Raw genomic sequence first — 21583 nt, 5'->3', positions numbered from 1 at the left:
TTCCCATCTCCAGAGAGACATAAATAAATAAATAAATAAATGGACCTTAATAGTAAATATAAATTCTCAATTGTTGTTTCCAAGGTCAAGAATTAACTTTAAAATTCACCATTATTATCAAAATTGTCTTTATTAGGTTATTTGTATTAAGCCCTCAACAACATTAAGTTTTATATGAACCAGGAGACATAATATTGAGTTAAATTTCTTTGTCGTTATTGGTTTAGAAAGTGAAGGTTTTGCTAAAATTATAACTAAGCGGAACCTTTGACATTAGCGTCAGTGCTGCGGAACTATTTTGGTGAGGTACAGGAAGTAGCCAGGGTGACATTTAGAACAGGACGAAAACGAAGGCATGGCAGTGCATATGTTGTGAGGGTGTCCCTCTCGTTCGTGTGTAGTTTTCAAACATATTTATGTGTAAGTGTATATATTAAAGAGCGTCATGGCGGCGTGGAGCTGTCGGTTTCTTCTTCACCGGGGAACTGGACTCGTTTCTCTTCGGGCAGCAGCTGAAAGGTGGCTAACGCTAACTGGCTAGTTATGCTAATGTAGCTGAAGTTAGCTTCAGCATGTAGCTTAGCTAGTTTGGCTGATTAATCCACTGTCCTTGCTGTTTTTACCAGAACCTGTTATTTGATAGTAATTTAGTTAATGATGGCATTTTCTCATTCAAAAGTAACGTTAAAACTTTAGCTTTATTGTCTCTGATTCCTAGTGACACATTGATTGATAACCAACACATTTCACTTTTTAGCTGCAAGTATTTCATACAGTTACTGGAAATTGTTAGTTTTAATTGTTTGACAAAGCTTAAAGGTTAACTGGAGCACGTGTGTTGTGTTTCTGTACAGTAAAATAAGGATTTCCAGTGTTTTACAGGAAATGCTTAATATAGATATTGGTACAGGGGACAAAACTGGTGAACCACTCTGGTGTCAACTAATGATTATTTTCATTATTGTTTAATATGCCATTTGTTTTCACATTTGATTGATTAAGTGTTTAATCTCTAAAATGTAAAACAAAAATCTGAAAAATGCTCTTCCCAATTTCCCAGAGCCCAAAATCAAAAGATTCATCATTTAATATCAGGAATGACAAAGATGCTGTAATTAGCAAGTGCTTGACATTTTAGCTCAAAAAAGAGATTAATGCACCATCACAATAGTTGGCAATCAATTTTCTTTTAGTTGACTAATCACTTAATCAACTAATGATTGCAGTACCAAAACACTCTACAGTAGGGTTTTATATTGGCAAGAATCTGGTCTCTGCACTTCACATCTCTGTGAAGAAACTGGTGGGGAACGATAGAGCGTAGGCCATCTTACCAAGCTTATAATACAGGATAGCTTACATATTTTTTTTCCTCAGTAGTCTCAGACTTTTCCCTATGCAGAATTCTTGTTTGGCATTTATGATTAGCTGCCATTTGTGATCAGTTATGAGTCCTAATTAAACTTGGAATTTCAAATTTCTAACTGTTTTGTGTAAAACTCGTAATCTAATTTTGCATTTATTTGTTCTCTGGCAAACCAATGATATTCCAGCTGTCAAGTTCAAGTAAATGTGTTATTAGGCTTTTAATGATATGTTTTTTTTTAAATGATAACATACAGAATTAGGGTCTGTCCGCACAGAAGAACTATTAGTGTACCTTAATACTCAGGGAAGATGAAAAGTGCATCATTTCATAATTACGAGAACTGTCACAAACATGTATGAAGTACACACCACCATATGCATAAAATCTGAGTTTAAAAAGTTTACAATTATATGCAAATAAAAAGTTCTTAGTTCTTATAGATAAAAACACTGCTGTCTTGTCATTTACAGATTACAGCTATAACAACTGCCACAAATCTTTGGCAGTATCACAATACTGTTTTTAAGAATCAGCACAACATTACAAAATATATCACCATACTCAAGTGTATTTATATTTTTTACACCCCTTATTGATTATTCAATACGTTGTAGCTCTAAACCATTTCACACTCCAAGTCAGTAAAGTAAGAAATGGGTAATGTGTTTATAGTCATATGCAAGTGGATGTGGGCATCAAGGTTGATTCAGTCCTGATGTAACTTTTGAATCTCTGTCTTTGATTCATCATTTCGCGGTGACGTTTATGCACTTAAAAATGCCCAAACTGTCCGTGTGAATGCGTGGACCTGCTTGTTACTCATTAGCAGTGACTCGGCAGCAGCAGATTGATAAATTATAATTATGTGTACAAATTAGTAAACTAAAAAGAGCAAAGGAGAAGCAGCATGAGATCTGGTCAGAAGACGAGAAAATACAGTACAGTCTCTGTTATGCAGTGAATACATTAGTGCGGGAGCGATGATCATCAGCCCTTAAGTGAGTTAGCAAAAATGCCATGTCAGCATCTCAAATGTGAAAATTTTGTTGTCTATTTCTGTTTCATATCCCTGTAAACTGAATATTAGAGCTGCAAATTACATTTATTTTGATTTTCATCAATGAAACTGTCATTCATTTTCACGATAAATCAAAAAGTTGTTTGGTTCATAAAATGTCAGAAATTGTTGAAAGATCCTTGTTTCCCAAAGCCCAAGATGAGGCACTCAAATATCTTGTTTTGTCCACAACCCAAAGATAGTCAGTGGACATTTTTTCTTTAAAAAAAAAGTTAGTCTAAGCAATGAATCAATTATCAAAATAAGTGTTGATTAATTTAATAGATGACAACTAATTATCACAACTCTACTGAATATGTTTGCGTTTGTCAGAGTCGTCACCTTGGATTCTGGGAAACTGCTATTTTCTGACATTTTATTTTATTGTGGAACATTAATTGACAAAGCAAAATAGTAGTCAGTTGTAGCTCAAAAATAAATTAGGACATGCAAGTGCATTATATGTAGTACTCTTGATTGGACACAGTTGTTATTATGTGTCTAGCTGGCCGTTGTTAGTCTTCCTGGTCTTCCTGGTAAATTACTGGACTTATTTCCCTAACTTTCTTTTTCTTGCAGTCCCGCCCATTTGCTGGGTTGTATTAGGACAGTTAAGACCACAACATGGTTTGAAGAACACCTCACAGAGGATAACCAGGAGTACATGAGGAAGAGCACGGCAGAGGAATACAGAAGACAAACAGCTGAAAAGCTCAACCCACTCAAAGATGAGCCCTGGCAGCGACATGAGTGGACAGAGGGTGGGTGTCATGATTAATGAGAACTTTATAGATCATGAGTCCTAATGTTTGCTTGCACTTTAACTATCTTTTCTTCTTTTGCTTTTTTTAATTTCTATTTTGAAAAAGTAATGTCAGCTACAGAGTCTTTGATATTTTTACAAAAAGCCATTTTTCTTTTTTTTTTTTTCTTTTTTTTTTACAGATATGCTTTCGTAAGAAAGAGGTATTTATTAGAGGTATTTTCTTGTAAGCTGTAGCTCAGTCCTCCCTTCTTCATCATGTCCAGAAGTGTATATTCACGACTACCCTTCCGCACATATAGGTTGAAAGCATCTAAACACGTGCTTCAGAAATCATTAGCATAACACCCTATAAATCTATGCATACTTAGACATATCAGGAAAAAGAAAGGAACATGAAATATTAGTGGAGTCAGACCAAGTCTGCTCGCATCAGGTTTATGAATTCTAAGGTTTATTTATTCCAAATTTGGTACAATTTGTCTTTTTGACTAACAATACAGACTGCTCTTTTGCCAAGTAAATCTGGCAATTCACTTGCCAGATAAGGGGCAGAAAAAGAATTAAACCACTGCTGTTTACAGCCTTTCAAATATGGAGATTTCCTGCTTTTCTTTGTTTTTTTTATCATATTAAACTGAGTATCTTTGGGTTTTAGACTAATAAGATATTTAAAGACATCGCCTTGGGCTTTGAAAAAGTGGGATGGATGCTGCAGCCAAAGGTTAAACAAGACAGTTAACTTCAGTCTTTGTTGTTATTTGATAACCGCTAATAAATAAAACAAGTACAGGAGCAAGTAAAATTGATTTCGGGCAAGTAGATTTCTGAATGCTGAACCCTGATTTTAAATGTTTCCATAACAATTTTCCACTGTAGGTGGTATTGGATGTTGCCACTTTCTTGAGTGATTTCCTTTTACTGACAACCAAAAGGGCCTGCAGCAGCTTTGTATCCCTCCTCTGCATCAAAATCAAAACATGGCCCAAATAAAAAGTCTCCAAGCTCAGGGCTATATGAGTTTTTAACACTGTATTCAATGTTTTGTGGATGCTCATCCAATATAAACTCAGTTTGGGACAGCCAAGAATTTATGGAAGTGATTTGCTTCAGCTGAGCCACATTAAAATATTTTGTAATATTTTTGTGTTTTCTCCATTGCATGAAATAAATTTGAGGACTGTTGACAGCTGCAGATGTCCTCCCAAGCCCCCACAGAAATTCCTTTTCCTGCTTCTTTTTCTCACTTTTCTTTCATGTACAAGGTGTTTTCATTTTTTATCATGAAAGACAGGATTGTACGATTTAGAAATGGACTTATTTGGAATTGAACTGAGCGCTAATTTCAGGATTTTATGCAGCTCAGATTCTGCCATTGATAAATCTGTAGGTCTGCACTCCTGACTGAAATAATGTTGTTGTTGGACGTACCTAAAAAACTTTAACTGTCTTTTCATCTGTTCCTCTTGCCAGGCAGTCGAAGAGTTGGGTTAGTAGCAGTGAAGTTGGGGATGGCTCCTGTCTGGACGAAAACAGGAGAAAGACATGTTGTCACCATGTTACAGGTACCACACACCTGTTTCGTTTTCTGTTGTTCTTTAACTTTGCATCAATGACGGGCTTTCTTCAGGAATAGTAATGTGTGTTTATGATTGTCATCCATAATGACGTGACCAGCAGGTCAGAGAAGAAGTCGGATAAATTGGATTGTTATGTGGAGTGTGAGGAACGAATAGCAAATATTGAACACCTGCAGGCTTTTATCGTGCATTTGAAATGCCTCAGCGTTCCTCAGCAAGCTGCAGATCCCTTACAGCAAGGTGTAAACTGCAGATATTTGTTGTCACGGTTATTCAGATCACGTTTTATTCACATCAGAGAGTGTGTCAGTGAATTACATTGGAAGCAATCTGTGGCAGTGCGATCACTCTTCTCTTTATGGCAACCAAACTCATATTTCAGCATAATAAAATGTCAGTGTTAACATTCAGACAATTAATATCAGATCCAAGGCCATACAGGAACTTTTATCACCACCTGCTGATTCACTTTTGTCACATTGAGTCTTTTTTCTTTTCAACTGATACAGGCACGGTCTGTGCTCAAAGAAAAGTAGAACACTTAAATTTACTTTCTCAGGCTGATAGTACTCCCACCGCTTTGGCATTTCGGTACATGTGTGATCTGAAGTGTAACCGAAAGTACGTCTTAATTCAGTGAATAAATAGAGTACAAGTTTCATTGTTGCTTTTCAGAATGAAATATCGATGTTTATGGGGTGTATTTTCCACTTCTTTTCTCTTCTTCTGGTTTTCTTGCAATCTGTCATGTCTTGCAAATGCAAATGATGTCATCCTGTTGTATTTGGAGTGTCAGGTTGTGCGAGTTATCCGATATATTCATATTAAAATGCTTTCATCTAATTGCATATGTATTTAGTTTGTAGGACAGGATGAAAAGGGATGGCACAGTGGAAACATTTTAATCATCTAGTCTGTTTTTATGTCTCCATGTCAGCGACAGCCATGGTCAGAGGCATTATGTTTTTGGGTTGTTCATATGTACGTCTGTGAGTCTCAAGAACACCTCAACTGACTTTTTTCAAATTTGGCACAAATGTTCGCTTTGACTGAAGGATGAACTGATTAGATTTTGGTGGTCAAAGGTCACTGTGACCTCACAAAACATGATTTTGAAAGATTCTCCTCTGTACTCTTCTGGTGTCTCTGGTGAAGACAGCATGTTTTTCACTGGAAATTATTCATTGAAATCAGACATTCAAAGATAATCTGCATTTTGCCGAAATATACAATTAATGCCTCTTATCAAATTCCTTCAAGTCTTCACTACCGACGTCATATGAGTCCGGACAAACATGGATGTAAACTTCAACTTGACTGGTTAGTGGAGGTGTACAACTGTGAGGCGTTAAAGCTGCTGTTTTGTATTTTCAGGTGCAAGACTGCCATGTAATAAAGCATCTGTCCAAGGAAGAATATGATGGACGCACCGCTGCCCTGTTGGTTGGAGGGAAAAATGTATCACCATTCCATGTAAGATATAGCTGTTATCATAAAAATGATCATATCATTAGAAATTGCATATGTAGGGTTTTTATCTTAGCTGTGAAATTGGATGTGTTGACATTTTATGACGTTACCCATGCAATGTCTGGTAAGTGCTGTTAAAAGCACATTCTTTTAGCTGTAATTTGGTCCAGTGTTTCACCCTCAGTATTCTTTAAAGCAGCAATAATCAATATTTTTATGATAAGAATGTGAAAACAATTAAAGATGTTACTTGCAATTATTAACCTACAGAGATTTGTCCCCTGAATCTGCTCCACATGAATCAGCTTGAAGGAGCTTTTTAAATAAGACAGCGGTTTTCAGTGAAAAAGCTCTGAAAAAACCCACTGTAGACTTCCCGCTCAGCACCAAACAGCAGGCAGACAAAGTGTGCGACTAGCTGGTGAACCTAATGGAGCATTTAAGAGCTAAAGAGCCAGGTATTTCCCCCAGGAGTTGGTAGAGACCAAGAAGTGGAAAAAAAAATCAGTTCCTGCAAGTTTAAAAGGTAGAATTCGGGAAAACAAAAATATTACTTGGGTTATGCTTTTGATTGCTTTGTGCTACCAGGAGAGGCCCAAGCAATAAGAAGAGGGCTGATGTAAAACATGAAAAAGCTTGGTCTTCTTCTAAGTATCTGATATTGTTGTTGTTGTGTTAGTTAGATAATACTGCTAAAAATTCCCCCACCTAAGTTGCTAATCAGCAGCCAATGCGTCTACTATCGTTCCTTAACACTATATAAGATGGCGCGAGTTAGCGTTTAGCATTAGCAGTGCGAGTGCAGAGAAGAACAGTTCATTTAACTAGCAACCTGACGAAGGGAAACAAAGTACCATCCTGTTGCAGATTGAGAGAAATGAGATGGTTCTTGGGAAGGTCACTGTCCTCCGGCTCTGAGAGGTCAAACATGTCAAGTCCAGTAAAGCTACTTGACAGCATGTCCATCTTTCAGGTCGTAGCTGGATTTGACAGCAGAGTAGACACGTCCCTGGTGTTTCAGAGCAGAGAAAACGTTTCATTTTCTCATGGCTTTGAAAGCTAATTTTATATACTTTCAAATGATTTTAAGTTTAGTTAGGTTGTTAATGACCCATTTTTCTGGTGTGACAAACTCAGAACACGTATTTAGAATTGTTTTCTACAGACTTTAAAGGATAATGGTAAATGGTGAACTACTGTTTAGCACTTAGCTAAAATGCTAAGCTACTGAAGAATCATGCAGTCAGTCAGCTTTATTTACCTAAAGTTTGCTAGCATTTGCCGCTATAAACTACTGGTCGTATTGATCACTCCAGACCAGGAAAGGCTGCAGCAGCGATCTCCTGAGTGTATTAATTTCAGCAACGGGACATTTCACATCTTCTGATTTTTTTAATTTGTAAGAGGAAGAATGTTTTATTTCTTCTGTCAAAAGTTATGCAGTCTTGCTTTGAGAAAATTTCTTTCCCATTATATAAAAGCTTTTTGGTAGAAAATACTAATGGAAAAACATTTTTGTCTCCTGTAATGAGCCAGCGGTATTTATAATCAGCAGCTGCCCTGGCACAGAAATGCCTTTTAATTATTGTGTGCATATTTATTTCGCCTTCTAATAGCTTGAGAAATTGCCAACATTGCTCGACTTCAAAAAAAAAAAAGACTGACTCATTTAGTTTTTTGGACTTTAGCGAAGCCTGTTCATTCGCCTCGGCAGCCATGACTCGTCAGCCAGCAACACATTTTTGCTCATTTTCGTTCTGGCTACATTTCATAATCGCACAAAGAAATCAAATCATTGTGACAGCTTTATGGAAACATAACTGCATTTTGTCATTTCCCCGTAGCATTGAGCTCTTATTAGGCCTCCTGGACCTTTTATGAAAACAGCCCCATAGTCAGGAAATTATAGTCACCCACTAACCACCAGCGACTGTGTTTCATCTCGGGTGTCAAAATAAATGGGATCCAATAGACTTCACTGCTGTGTGCCACTAACAGTGAAAGGCACACGCGCAGTTGACTGTCTCTGATGCTCGTAATGAACTCTAAAGTCCCATCACTGCCTCAGACTGTACATCTGAACTCCATAACACAAAGAGTGAAACCTGAGGTGACAGACAGCACTTCACTGGCTCTTCAGCTTACTCTGAACCTTCACTGCTATACATTCTCCCAAAGTTTAGACAGTTTTAGGAAGAAACAAAAGACACCTTAAACAAAAGACACCTGTTTGAAACATTGAACAGGTAAACAGATTTATTCGTAACAGGTGACAGGATCGTGATTGGGTATAAAGTGGCATCCTCAATGAGACTGGCCAGTAGTATATCCACCAAGAACAAGAATTGATTTCACTTTCAAAACATCCAAGTTAGTGTCCCAAATGCTTACTGAGAGCTGTGAAAAGAAAAAGTGGTAAACATGTCACTGGCCAAACGTTTTTGGAAAATGTTGCAGGCATTTTATACAGTGTTCCAAATGTATTGGAATCAGGGTCGTCTAAGAGGGAATTTGTTCTTTTAAAAGCTGCATCCATCTCTATAAGATAAAAAAAAAAAAAAAACAGAAGAACAAGGATGAAAAAATCACAGTATAATTTATTCATTGAGTGTTGATAGATGCTTGATGGGCTGCTGTCTGGGTTTCGCTTGTCGAAGGTGGGGTTGTTTCGAATCCCCCTCACGCAGCCACGTTACTCTCCAGTCGCAAGCAGAGTTGAGTCGGGAGTGTGAAGCTTTGGCAGGCTGATTTTCAGTCAACAGACGTGGAGAGAGAGAGAGCGTTTAGAGTGACTGGAGGGGCTGAGATGAGAGTGAGTCGACTGAAAGCAAATGTCAGAGGCTCTCGCTGCCAAGTGTGCGTGCGTATGCTTTGTGTGTGTGTGTGTGTGTGTTTAGCTCCCGTGCAGCAATAACAGGCCCACGGTTAATTTCAAAATGCCAAAAGTCCAACTGCTGCTCACTGCTCGTACTTGTTTTACCACTTTCTCTCCCTCCTTTCATCGTTACGGATTTTTCTTTCTTTCCGTGGCTCTGACTGACAGAGGACAGAACAGGAAATGGAGATGTTCAGGAATGCTGGAGTGCCTCCAAAACAGAAAGTCACCACGTTCAGAGTCACAGACAATGCCATCATCAAGCCAGGTATACACATGTCTATTAAAGCATTCAGAACACTGGTCATGTCACATGCTGGTAGGGATGTCATGAAAACTGATACTGGTACCAAATCGATGCCAAAATTCTGAAAATGGTACTAATTTTTCTACAGTGCCATAGATTGTGAAATGCTTTTGGACCTAACAGGGCTGCACAATATGGCCAAGTGCAATATCCAAATCACAGAGGCCGCAATTTTTTGACGAAGGAATAAATGTTTGACAAACCAGCATTATAATGATGATGTCCTGTCCTTCAAATCTTGTTCTCCAAGTGTAACAAAACATAATCACCTTATTTGGTACAGACCACAACAAATCATCACGTCATCGTGATTTTAATAGACTCTTTCAGTGAACAATACTTTGAAATCCTGAATGTGTCAGAGGAAGGTGCAACTTATAAACAAAGAGAAGAAAAAGACTGTGTGTGGGAGTTCTTCTCTTTGTTTTCAAATAGTTTCTCCTAGTGAAAATGAAAATTATGATACAAAAAGGATCATTCCCACTAATTTGCGAATCACATTGCAATCACATCAAAGTGATTGTCTAAAAACAGCATCTGGGACAAAAAAGATATTGTGTCTTGGCCAATTCTGGTACAGTAAAGAAACTTATAATTACAAATGAAATTATTACATTTATGCATTATGCAATATACAGAATTTTAATACTTAAGTTTTTAAAAAGTGTGGGATAGCTGGCACAAACTATATTCCACATCACACTCATGGTTACAAACTGTCAAGTGTTTACTTTAAAGTAGGTTCAATTTGTGACGACGGTTGTTGAGTCTGTGACAGTCAAAAGTAGGATCTGGGACAGCTGTGGGACACTGAGGGGGGAAAAAAATATGTCAAGCCCTGTCCTTACCGTTCAGTATCTGTCATCAAAATATAACGTTAGTCTTTTAAATAAATTCCAGAGTAATGGTCTGTCACCATGTCAGTAAATTTAAATTAGGTTGCTTGTACTGAACTTAGATTCAAAGTTCAGCAGCAGAAATCAGTTTTGCTCTGCATTACTTTCCAGATGTGGCAACATCCTCCTCTGACAGTCATTTCAGTCTGGTTTATTAAATGGCTCAGAAGAGGATTTTTTTTTTTTATTTCAGGTGGCAAAGAAAAGTAACAATGGCTGAATTTCGTTCTGGATTTTGTTTTTAACCATGGTGTGGAATTGGATATTGAGAATCATGGAAAGTCACTGGTATTGACTATTAAATGTCTGATATCGTGACATCCCTACATGCTGGATTCTAATATTTTATTGTGGCAGCAGAGCAAGTTTTGTACCAGTTTAATAATGTCATTTTGTTTGTGGTGTGTTCAGGCACTCCTCTGTATGCAGCACATTTCCGTCCGGGCCAATATGTGGACGTCACAGCCAAATCGTGAGTTCTTCTCTGCCAGTTTTCCCTTCACTGCATCTTCTTTGCTGTCTTTCCTACTTCTTGCCCTCTCTCAGCTCCACATCTGCTTCTATATCAATATCCTCTGAGGCAAAAATATAGATTGCACAAACATTAAACACTGGATGATTATCATGAACCTGCTAAATTGGTACTGGTTCCAGACTGGTTAGTACCCAAATAGTTCCTGGACAAATGCTGCTGCTGTGGCATTCATGTAACTTTAATTTGCTCTTATGTAGCTGACATTTTCAAATTCCTGACAGTCCCCATCATTCTAATGACAGCGTTTCCAGGGCCGGGCAATTTCCAGTCGTGCTGATGGGACTAAATGTTCGAAATTTTTGGGCTTATTGAAGACAGGGTTCAACATTGTTTTATTCGGTTTACTGAATAAGTTTTTCTTAAAAAATACTTACCAATTAATAATTATCGATATATTTTGGAATTAAGCAAACATGAATTTTCTTATGTCTGTGTGTAGGATTGGTAAGGGTTTTCAAGGTGTGATGAAGCGATGGGGATTCAAAGGTCAGCCAGCGACCCACGGCCAAACCAAAACTCATCGCAGACCAGGAGCTTCTGGACCTGGAGGAGTAAGACAGACACACACACACAAACACACACAAACACACTCTATAATGCTTAAGATTCTCCTCTGTGCCAGACACGAACAGTTGGCCTCCCATAATCCAGTAATGTGAGCATGTGTGTGTCGTTCATCATCTGCGTCTAGGATCCAGCCAAAGTTTTCAAAGGGAAAAAGATGCCCGGCATGATGGGCAACATCTACATCACAGCCTTTGGACTGAAGGTACAGGCGCGCACACGCTCACACACACACACACGTGGTTTTGAACTTGTTTGTCCTTGACTGCAATTTCAGTTCAATATTCTCTCATCTGCCTCCTCTCCGTCTCCCTCTCTTCCAGATATGGAGGGTCAATACCAAGTATAATGTGCTGTATGTTAACGGCTCTGTCCCCGGCCACAGGAACTGCTTACTAAAGGTAAAAATAATCATACACACACACACACACACACACACACACTCTTGGAATGAAGTGTGAAGTCGAAGGTCAACCCCAGCATGCTTAGTGTTCTGGCAAAGACAAGTGACCTTGCACCTGTAAAACGCCGTCACACCTGCGAGACAGTGTGATCTATCTTCATTGACACTGTGCTGCTTCAGCAAGGTGTGTGTGTGCATGTGTATGCATCTGTTTGTGCGTTTTTTTTTTTATCTGTTAGTGTAAGGGAGCGCGTGCCTCAATGATGTTAGTAATATCCACAGCATCCATCTCCATACTCAGCATGTTGTGTTCACCTCGTGAGTGTGTGTGCACGCGGACACACACACGCAGCCTATTATTTGTTTTGCAGACGAGCGATAATGAATACAAATGTGCATTGCATTTCACCCAGCTCAGCTGTCTTACACACACACACACACACACACACACATACCTGGATCCACTTCAGATTATATTACTCTAAAGGGTACACATGCAGGTTAATGATGTTTGTTCCTTATTGTTTGTTTTTATTATTCTGTGCAGCCCTAATGTCCTCACGTAAATGAGAAACGCCCCTGTTTTATTGATTAAAATTAAGACTAGAGCTGAAACTTGTAAACATTTTAATTATTGATTAAACTGCTGATATTTTATGGTTAACTGATTTATTATTTAGCCCAGTGGTCGTCAGACAAGAGAGCTCTTGGTTCCCAGGGGTGCAAAGTGCCACTGCGTGTGTGACCAGGAGATAAAATATTGGATGTATATGATTGGAGTAGAAACAATAAACAGCAATCTTGCTAACATAAAAGTTTTGTTTGTTTCAATAAAATATAACTTGGCTTTTTTTTAATCAGTATTTCTCTAATATTGTTAATGAGTGATTCAAATTAAAATCATAATCAGGCCCTTCAGGATTTTGTAGGCTTTTTTTAGGATTGTTGTGGCGTAAAATGCCTGATTACACAGCAGTTTTCTTTAAAAAATTACACCTCCTCTTCCACGGAAGTCGCCATGTGGCATCGCCATGTTTGTATGAGGTGGAAAAAGTGCACTAATTCTTTACTCAAGTGAAAGTGAAGAAGTGCAGGCCCTTAAATGTACTGAAGCTGTAATAGTAAAAAGTAGCGTTTGAAAGACATTTCTACCAGATGTTTCTCCACTCTTTGTCTTGTTACGTGATGTTACGAGGTTACAGGATGTTGCATGATATACACTGATGGACAGACCAAAGAATCAGCTTTTCTACGTGTTATTGTCCCGTCCGTTAAGGTCAAAATCAGTCTTAATGTTGGGAAGGCAGCACACAATGATGCAAAATAAAAATCAGTAATTTTTCTCAAATGCATTAAAACTAAAGTAAAAAGTCTGTTTCAAAAATGTAAGGAGCAGAAAGTGCAGACATTTGTGTTAAATTTAGGAGATAAAAGTAAAACGTCAGAAAAGAAATACTCAGGTAAAGTGCTGATACCTAAAAATCTACTTTTTTACAGTAAAAAAGTATTTTGTTTGTCTTCCCACCTTTCCCGGAACAAACAAAACAAACACTGGCTCTAGATATGGCCTTTGACGTTTTTTGTGAGTTTCATTTCCACTCTAGGTTTTAGGTAATAGTGGTTTACAGCAGACACTCCTTGAGCAGCTAAAGTGTCAGAAATACAGCTGAAGAACAGCTGATGTATCAGTTTACAGTGCAGACAAACAAACTTGGATTGTTTTAATAGTCCGTCAGTAACCTGATCTGATTACTGATGTCCTGCCCTGAACACAGCAGGAGGGTGCTGTAGAGTTTGTCACGTTGCTGAGACGTTGAAGGTGATGAAAAATTGAAGTTATTTCTGCTGGCTGCTTTATAATTAAAGATTATGGTTATGATGGTTTTCCTGTGAATCCCTTGTGTTTATGTGAATTCAGTGCTGGAATGGCAGATTGCACCACTACCAGTAGAAACTACTATGTAGAGACGTGATGATTATCGATGACTATGATGATTATCGAAGTTAGCAATTAGAAACATATTTTCTGTCACTTAATTGTCTCAGAACAAGTTAAGATAAGAATGTCTTCACATCTACTTCAGTAAGTTTGTGTGTTTTCCAGGTAAGAGACACCTTACTGCCAACCAGAAGCTCCACCCTGCTCAACCCTCCTTTCCCTACCTACTTCACCGAAGAGGAAGGTGACCTGGACGAAGACCTGTACGATGAAAACCTGTTCATTCACACAGATCCGTCATTAACGCTGACCTGACCGCGCACACACTCATACACACAGCACATTTCCACATAAACCCACAAACAATGTCTGGATCCTGCAATAAAGAGTATTTCCTTTGAAGGTCGTGAGCCCCGCTAGTTTTTTTTTGTGTGTGTGTGTGTGTGTGTGTGTGTGTGTGTGCGTGTAAGATGGAACAGCACCGAGCCCGTCTGTTTGATCCAAACAGTTATTACAGTCCCTTTCCCCTGAAACCATGGTAACTGTAGGAGTGATGATGTCACTAGAGGATCCCCAAGCAGAGAGAGAAGGAAAAAAAAGACAATGAAACTAAACAAGAGAGAAGCAGAAATTGTGGAGAAATGTGCAATATGTGTGCAGGACGCAGGGTAGGGCGAGGGAGGAGGGTGGTTGCTGGATACAATGAGCCGCAGAGTGAAAAGAAAAAGAGTGAGGGGAATACAGACAGAGGAGGGAAAGGGTACGTAGGTAGGTAGGGGTGGAGCAATGAATGGGATAGAAGGCAGGGAAGCAAATACAAAGAAGCAAGCAGGGTGGGAGAGATGAGTCGGTAAAGGTGTGAAAAGGAGAGGCAGGGAAGCAGGCTGACAAAGGTTGACATTTGTGCATAAGAGGATAAATGAGGACATTAATGTTGCAGCAGGAACCGCTGGGCGCTTAAGCGTGTGTGTCTGTTTGTGTTCAGCGGTATTTAAATGAGAAAATCTCAAGCTGGGGGGCTGCCAGATCCCCTCCTCGCCTTCCTGGGCAATAAATAATCAGATGAGTATCATGTCCTGCAAAGTGTTCAACTCTTGTTTAGTGTAAATGTATTCTCAGAGGCCTGCGTGCGGTTCAGTCCCTCTCTGTTGGCCCATGCTCTATATCTGCCGTGTAATTGACAGCAGCGAAAACGAGGCTGTTGTTTGAAACACTGACAAGTGGCAGCGATGCCTCGCAGGATATCCTGCAACAACTGATGCCTTTTCCCTAATTGAAGCAGCACACACCCAGCAGACTCAGAAATGCGTAACATACAGTAGTTGCTTGTCATTTAGATATAAAAAAAAAGATGTAAGGTGATGATTGGGTTCGTGGCAAGCAACGTCCTGCTCTATATAACATGCCACAGCTTGTAGGTCCATAAGGCAGTAGCAGCTTCTTTGAAATGGTAATGATATCGTTTGAAAGTCCTGCTCTGTGGAGCCTGCACATCATCAGGCTCTTGTGGGGGTGGAGAGCGAGAGGAGAGAGGGGAAGGAGGGTGAGGAAGGGGGGGGGGTTCACTGCCTGTTAAAGCAGCAGAGCAGAAACAGAGAACGATAAACTCCAGCCTGGTCTCTGTGTGTTTGCGTGTTGTAGCAACCTCTTTCTATGAGGGATCCTTCCTCTATCATTGAATAAACTGACAATCCCTGACTGACATATTTTATGGATATTTCATATATTCAGTGAATTACAGTAACAGTACAAAACTGATGATTGCAGTAATTGCATAAAGTTTGTGTGAAACAGGCGGTTTTAATTAATTTTGAGCAGATTACCTGTGAATATTGCGTCAGACTTGAGTTTTCCTGATACTTTGTTTTAAATAATAATCTAAACTTTAAAAATAACAATTTCATTTAGTTTTTTTCCCACAGAAATAATAGAAAACTGCACTCAGTAGAGTGCAGATCTTTGACAGGCAACCTGAAAGTCTAACTCCTTTGTTATCTGTCATTTATTTACATACTTTTTTTTCTCTTGGTAACTGTAACAGATTACAGTTACATTTATTTGGTTCTTTAATTACATGTATCTAGTTACTCTCCAGGACTGGTAGTATCCTACTGGGCATTTGTGTGAAATTTTATCATAATTAGCGTATAAATTCTTGAGTTATGGCCGAAAGCCTGTTTGTAAGGTCATGGCGACTTTGACCTTTGACCTCCAAATTATAATCAGTTCATTCTTGAGTCCAAGTGAATGTTTGTGTCAAGTTTGAAGAAATCCCCTTAAGGTGTTCTTGAGATATCATGTTTGGATAACCCAAAACCATAATACCTAAAGGTTTTTCAAAAATCCTGAATCACAGAAGTCTCCAGGGTCAGGAGGCTAAAACATTTCTACCTTGCCTCCAGATTTAAATGCATAAGAGATGTAGACCCGAGGCCCTAATCTGACTAATGGAGTTCCTTCATGACCACAGAATCTTCAGCTGTTACTTCACATGAGACATTTTCTGTATTTTTTTGTTTTCTTTGTTCTCTGGAGCTGTTGCTCTGTCTCTTAGCATCCAACTGACTTAGCTGCAGTTTTGAACCGGTCCCGCTAAACAGGAACTTGCAGGGATTTATTAACAGAACACACAGAATATATAATCTTCAATATTCATTCATTCAATCATAGTATTTAGTTATCATAGAGCGAGCCATGTTGCTCCGCCATGATTATACAGTAGCCCAGAACAGACAAGCTAAACACTGGCTTTAGGTACGATGTTCTGTGTTTTCCATGGCCTTTGTTCTCCCTACACTCTTGGAAGGGGAGGGTGAGGTGAGGTGTTTGCAATTTGCAGGCTTGCAAGCTAGATGCCACTAAATTCTGCATACCGGTCCTTTAACTGGAACATAGAAAACCAGCAATTATTCACATTTAAAAGGTTGGAACCAGAGAAGGTTTGGTATTTTTATACATGACAGAACTACTTAATGTGATCATTTTGATCAATTATCAAAATAGAACATCTGTGTATTAATTTTCAGATGCTAAACTAAGCAAGTAACTTGACAATGTGTTTTACATTGACTGATATAAAAAAAAGCTTTGAAAGAAAAAACAATGGCAAAATAATCTGCCATTTTGATGGTCAGTATTCAAAAAGCAATTTAAAGACAACATGCCCAAACAAGATTCAATGCAGGCGGCCCACTGAAGTCGCCACTCAGCGGAAAACACACGTTTGCAATTCTGGATACTTAAGTACTCTAACCAATGCCACCCACCCGTTTTCCTGTCTGTCAAACTGTCTGATATCTGATCCCTAAAAGCATTTGCATTCGCTAATTAAAGAGCTGGCCAAGTTTTGGCCGAATCTAAACACTTTTGGGGAAATTACTTAGAGTGTGTGAGTGAAGGTCGGCCTGCGAGTTTGACCCCAGTCCGACATGATGGATCTGCTGCTCTTCTTCTGCTGGCTCAACACATGAGAGATCTGATTTCCATTAGTAAAGAGGACACACACTCACACACACATACACAGCCTCTCTTCTATGGCCTTCCACACACACCTACTGTCTCTCTCTCTCTCTCTCTCTCTCTCACACACACACACACACACACACACACACACACACACACTCTTTGATTGCCTCTTAAGCAAGCAGTGATTCTGAATTCGAGACTGGTCAGCACTTATGTCGCTACTTCCTTGCCGAGTTACACAAAAACTGTTGAGCTCGCTGGTGTTTGAAAAAATGCAGCAAAAGTGTCCTCTTGGACGCCCCTATGATAGTTGAAACATGATAAAGTGTCCACTTATGTTTTCACAAGTGGAGAAAACATTAGTGCCCTCTAAAGTGCTTTTCCAGTGGACAAAATGTGATAAAAATGTCCTCTAAAATGCTTTGCTAGTGGACAAAATATGATAAAAGTGTCCTCTAAAGTGCTTTCCTAGTGGACAAAATGTGACAAAAGTGCTCTTCTCATGGGCAAAATGTGATAAAATGCAACATGACTTTCAGTGTGCTGGTGTCCCACCGTATACAGTTGGTGCCCTTTTATTTTTTCGCCCCTGCCCCTCAGACACCCTGAGTCCGCCACTGGTTAAACTGACCTGCATCTCAATAAACACAGACAGAGATAAGCGCGTGTGTGTTTGTGTGTTCCTTGCTATATGAATTATTGAGTGTGTTATTTGAGGGACAGCTGGCTCTTCTTGAACACATTAACTCTCTCAGTCAGACAGCCAGTCTTAAGTCTACAGCGACGGGAGCGAGTCACTGAACGGGAGAGACGAGGGAAATGAGAGAATGTTAATGCAATTTCACACTGACTCCAGTATCAGCGGGCGATGATATTATAAAGTGTTTATATAAGCTCTCGAGTCAATTAACATGATGAATAAAATGAAGTAATCTTTTCACCAGAAAGAGAACATGAAGTTATTTTTATTAGCCTGAATACAATCACTGTCTGCAAATAGAGGCGTCTGAGTGACATTTTGAAGTCTATAATAGAGTCACTGGTGAATTGATGATTCTTGCACTCTATCGTGTATTGCATAATGTTTTGTTCATTCCACCACACATTTTTTGACAGAAAAAGCTTTTACAGCTCTGTTGTATGGCAGCATGTTGTTGCCATGCCACAAAAAGAAAAATGGATCATTATCACTTTGTAACATAACAAGTTTACTGTTATAACAAGATGTTTTTCACATTACAACAAAATATTTTCACGTTATTACAAAATACAAAAATCAAATAAATTTTCTAATTAGACCAATATAGTATTTATCTTGTTTAATGCTAGTTGTTTCACTTTATAACATAATAATTAATTTTTATAACATCATGTTATAACAGTGTAATAATATATCACAATTTCACAACAAAAAGAATGTCTCAGTACCAGACTGTGACAATATTTACCGTGATAATTACATTGTTAATTATTTCACTGTATTGTATTAGTCATATTTTATTTAATAAAAGGACTACTGCATTATTTTTTGTTTTTTTTTGCAGTTGTACATGTATATTTCAAGCATTCATTACCAAAGACAGTTCATGCTTAGCTCATGATGGGCTACTTTTATTTTATCTTATCTTCTAAAGAAGGAAAGCAGAAATACTTTAAGATAAAAGGAAAAACACACTTTATATGAACAAAAAATGCTGCACACATCAGATTTATTATTTAATAAAGGACATTTTTCATTTCATCTCTTTTCTTTGTTTTTTAATATCATCATAAATATTGTATCATAGACCTTTCATTGTGGTATTATACCATTATCAACACTGAGAGGCTGCAGGGCGTCCATTAATTTCTGCTAATGGACACCTAATAAGTAGTTTGAGTGAAATGTTTGTTCACCGTTCTAAATTAATGCACTGGAATGAATAACCAGGGTGAAAACTACAGGGGTGCCAGGTGGAGCTCCTCTTAATAAGACATGAGCTCCCCTGAAATTTTGGGGTGTCTCTAAAATATTGACAGTATGCTATTTTTGCCATGCAATTCTATTTTTTGTATCATCATCAGTATGTGTCATGCGTAACATTTGGCTATTATTTATGCATGATTCATGTATGAGGGTGATTCATCACTAATCCACTTTACTAAAGATACCAACATGCACACTAATCTTGTCATCACCATCAAAGCATGGCAGCACAATGTCATAAACTGCACTCACTTTAATTTAAAGATCAGAAATGTGTGTGTTATTATAGGCTGGTTACTATTATTATTATTGTTATTATTGTGCTCATCTGTGTGTTTTTGATGAGACCTTGATCCCTTGTAGGCAGCCTGGTGTGCTCTGTTGTTGTTGTACAGTCTAATGCCCATACAAAGTGTATTCATAGGTTATCAACTAGAAAAAAAAAAGTGGTGGACAACGTTTTCATGGCATAAGAACCCGATGGGATGGTAATAATCTAGGTATTAGTCAAACCCTTAGTTTTGACTTATTAAAAACTTAAGATTTTGATTACAAAATGCACCAAAACATAAATTAATGGTCTTTTGATTTTTTTCTTTTAGCGAGTGACCATGGTATAAGCAGGATAATGCTCCATAATCAGAAATTCTGTGCTCAATCAACTTTCTCCTTTCTTGTTTGTCCTGGGTCTATGACAAGAAAAGCATATTTTGAAGATGTTTGAAAGATACTGCTGTGGGATCTGTAAAACCAACACAGCCACATCTTAAGTTAGATAATGTTAGTAAAATGCTAGCTATATGGCTAGCAGATGATTCATGTAGATTAGCTAGATAGTTATTTCTCTACTGTTTTTCTAGTGAAAGACTAGTAAATGATTATTGTAGCTAGCTAGCTTTCTGCTATCACTAGCTGACTTGAAATTTTACTAATAAACAGTAAATGTTGCTTTTACAGGTCCTAAAACATCTTTTAACCACTTTTAAAATCTGGTTTTCTAGACATAGATGAAGCAGGCACATAGCATATCTAAGTACAGGAAACAGAAAAGGAGAAAATCAGCCGAGGCTCCAAAAGGTGCAGGATTTAGGAAGGGTCAATTAATGGCCTCCACGTCGTCCATTAATTCCTGATAATGGACGCATATTCTGGCATTATCCCTTACTTATTGCACCTTGAGATTTTGGTATCATTACATTCTGACAAAGAATAGCTTATTCAAAGAATAGATTATTTGTATTAATGTTGATGTTATTATAATTTAATCCAATGAGAGGCATTCAAATGGGGAGAGAACCCTGCTAGCAATTTCACATGCGCGATTATCACCACACATCCCTCTAAGCCTCACTGCCGGTTGTCCTGCTGTGACGAGCCCCTCCCAATTGTGCACACCTGCGTCTCATGAGTGCACGTGTGTGTGTGTGATGCCCCCCACCCACGTTGGTAAATTTGGGTTCCTTCCTTCCAGCACCACTGGGTGAGAGCAGGGTGCAGCCTTTGGGTTCCCACCTTCCTCTCCACAGGTGTTCCCATCCTGCCTTCAGATATGTCGTGTGAGTGTGTGTCTACTTTTTTGACCTTACAAAAACCGGTCTTTCTCATTACTTTTCATTGTCTCTTTCTGTCTCTCACTCTTTCCCCTCAATTAAAACCCATCTTGGAACCCAGACATTTCCATGGTAACAAGGACCAGTAGAGGAACGGTGTAAGCAGAGTTCGTCTAAGAGTTGCAAACGAGGAGAAAGGAAAGGGCTGGGAACAAAGATCAACGAACATATTCGTAGTTGTGCAGTTAAACGCACTCAGGTCTTTGACTCACACCTCTCAGATGGAGCAAAGTGGGTCATTACACCATTAGATGTTCAAAATGTCTGCAATCATCCTTTAGCTCTCACAGCATCGGCATGTACTGTAAAAGCCTGCACTATATTGTGGAGTTTAAATGAGCCGTGTTGTGACTGGGAGGTAAATGTCAGCGTTTTTCAGCCGGAAAGCTTCGCCACAAGAATGTGACCGCGGGATATCGAGTAAATCAATATGGAAGCCGAGGGAGCAGGCTGAAGGTGGGGGGTAAAGAGAGAGGGATGTTACCGCAGGTGAAAAACGAAATGACAGAAGCTGAAGGAGGGAAAGAAGGAGAACTCTAGAAGTTGATTCTGGGAGGAGTTAACAGCGCTTTTTGTCTGACCTTTGACACTCAGGGAGCAGGTTAATCTGTGACATTATCTGTGTGTGTGTGTGTGTGTGTGTGTGTGTGTGTGTGTGTGTGTGTGTGTGTGTGTGTGTGTGTGTGTAAAAAAACAGTAATGTGTTGGTCCATCTCGTTGTTTTCCAGCTTCTCTGTCTGTGGCTCACAGCCCCATTTGTTCCTACTGACGCCTTGCATCTTCA

General features: G+C 38.8%; 1 protein-coding gene across 1 annotated transcript; it reads left to right on the top strand.

Annotated features, from left to right (window-relative positions):
- Positions 1 to 296: 296 nt before the first annotated feature.
- On the top strand, positions 297 to 14160 carry mrpl3 (mitochondrial ribosomal protein L3). The gene is made up of 10 exons (XM_084739785.1): positions 297 to 519; positions 3006 to 3187; positions 4663 to 4754; positions 6144 to 6242; positions 9283 to 9382; positions 10729 to 10789; positions 11292 to 11403; positions 11544 to 11621; positions 11740 to 11817; positions 13924 to 14160. Exons 1-10 carry the CDS (start codon positions 446 to 448, stop codon positions 14071 to 14073), a joined length of 1026 nt encoding a protein of 341 aa, XP_084595911.1. The 5' UTR covers positions 297 to 445; the 3' UTR covers positions 14074 to 14160.
- Positions 14161 to 21583: the final 7423 nt, after the last annotated feature.

This window comes from Lutjanus erythropterus, chromosome 16 (genome assembly GCF_056507025.1).
Source record: "Lutjanus erythropterus isolate fLutEry1 chromosome 16, fLutEry1.hap2, whole genome shotgun sequence".
NCBI classification, from domain to species: domain Eukaryota; kingdom Metazoa; phylum Chordata; class Actinopteri; order Lutjaniformes; family Lutjanidae; genus Lutjanus; species Lutjanus erythropterus.
Note: the sequence above shows the minus strand (reverse complement) of the source record. Positions and strands in the feature narration are given on the sequence as shown.

What these genes read in the sequence shown, in the direction of transcription:
- mrpl3 (XM_084739785.1), top strand. Translation starts at nt 446, where the DNA reads ATGGCGGCGTGGAGCTGTCGGTTTCTTCTTCACCGGGGAACTGGACTC. An exon ending in AAAATGTATCACCATTCCAT is followed by an intron (nt 6,243 to 9,282) that starts GTAAGATATAGC and finishes TCTGACTGACAG; the next exon opens with AGGACAGAACAGGAAATGGA. An exon ending in TCACAGCCTTTGGACTGAAG is followed by an intron (nt 11,622 to 11,739) that starts GTACAGGCGCGC and finishes CCTCTCTTCCAG; the next exon opens with ATATGGAGGGTCAATACCAA.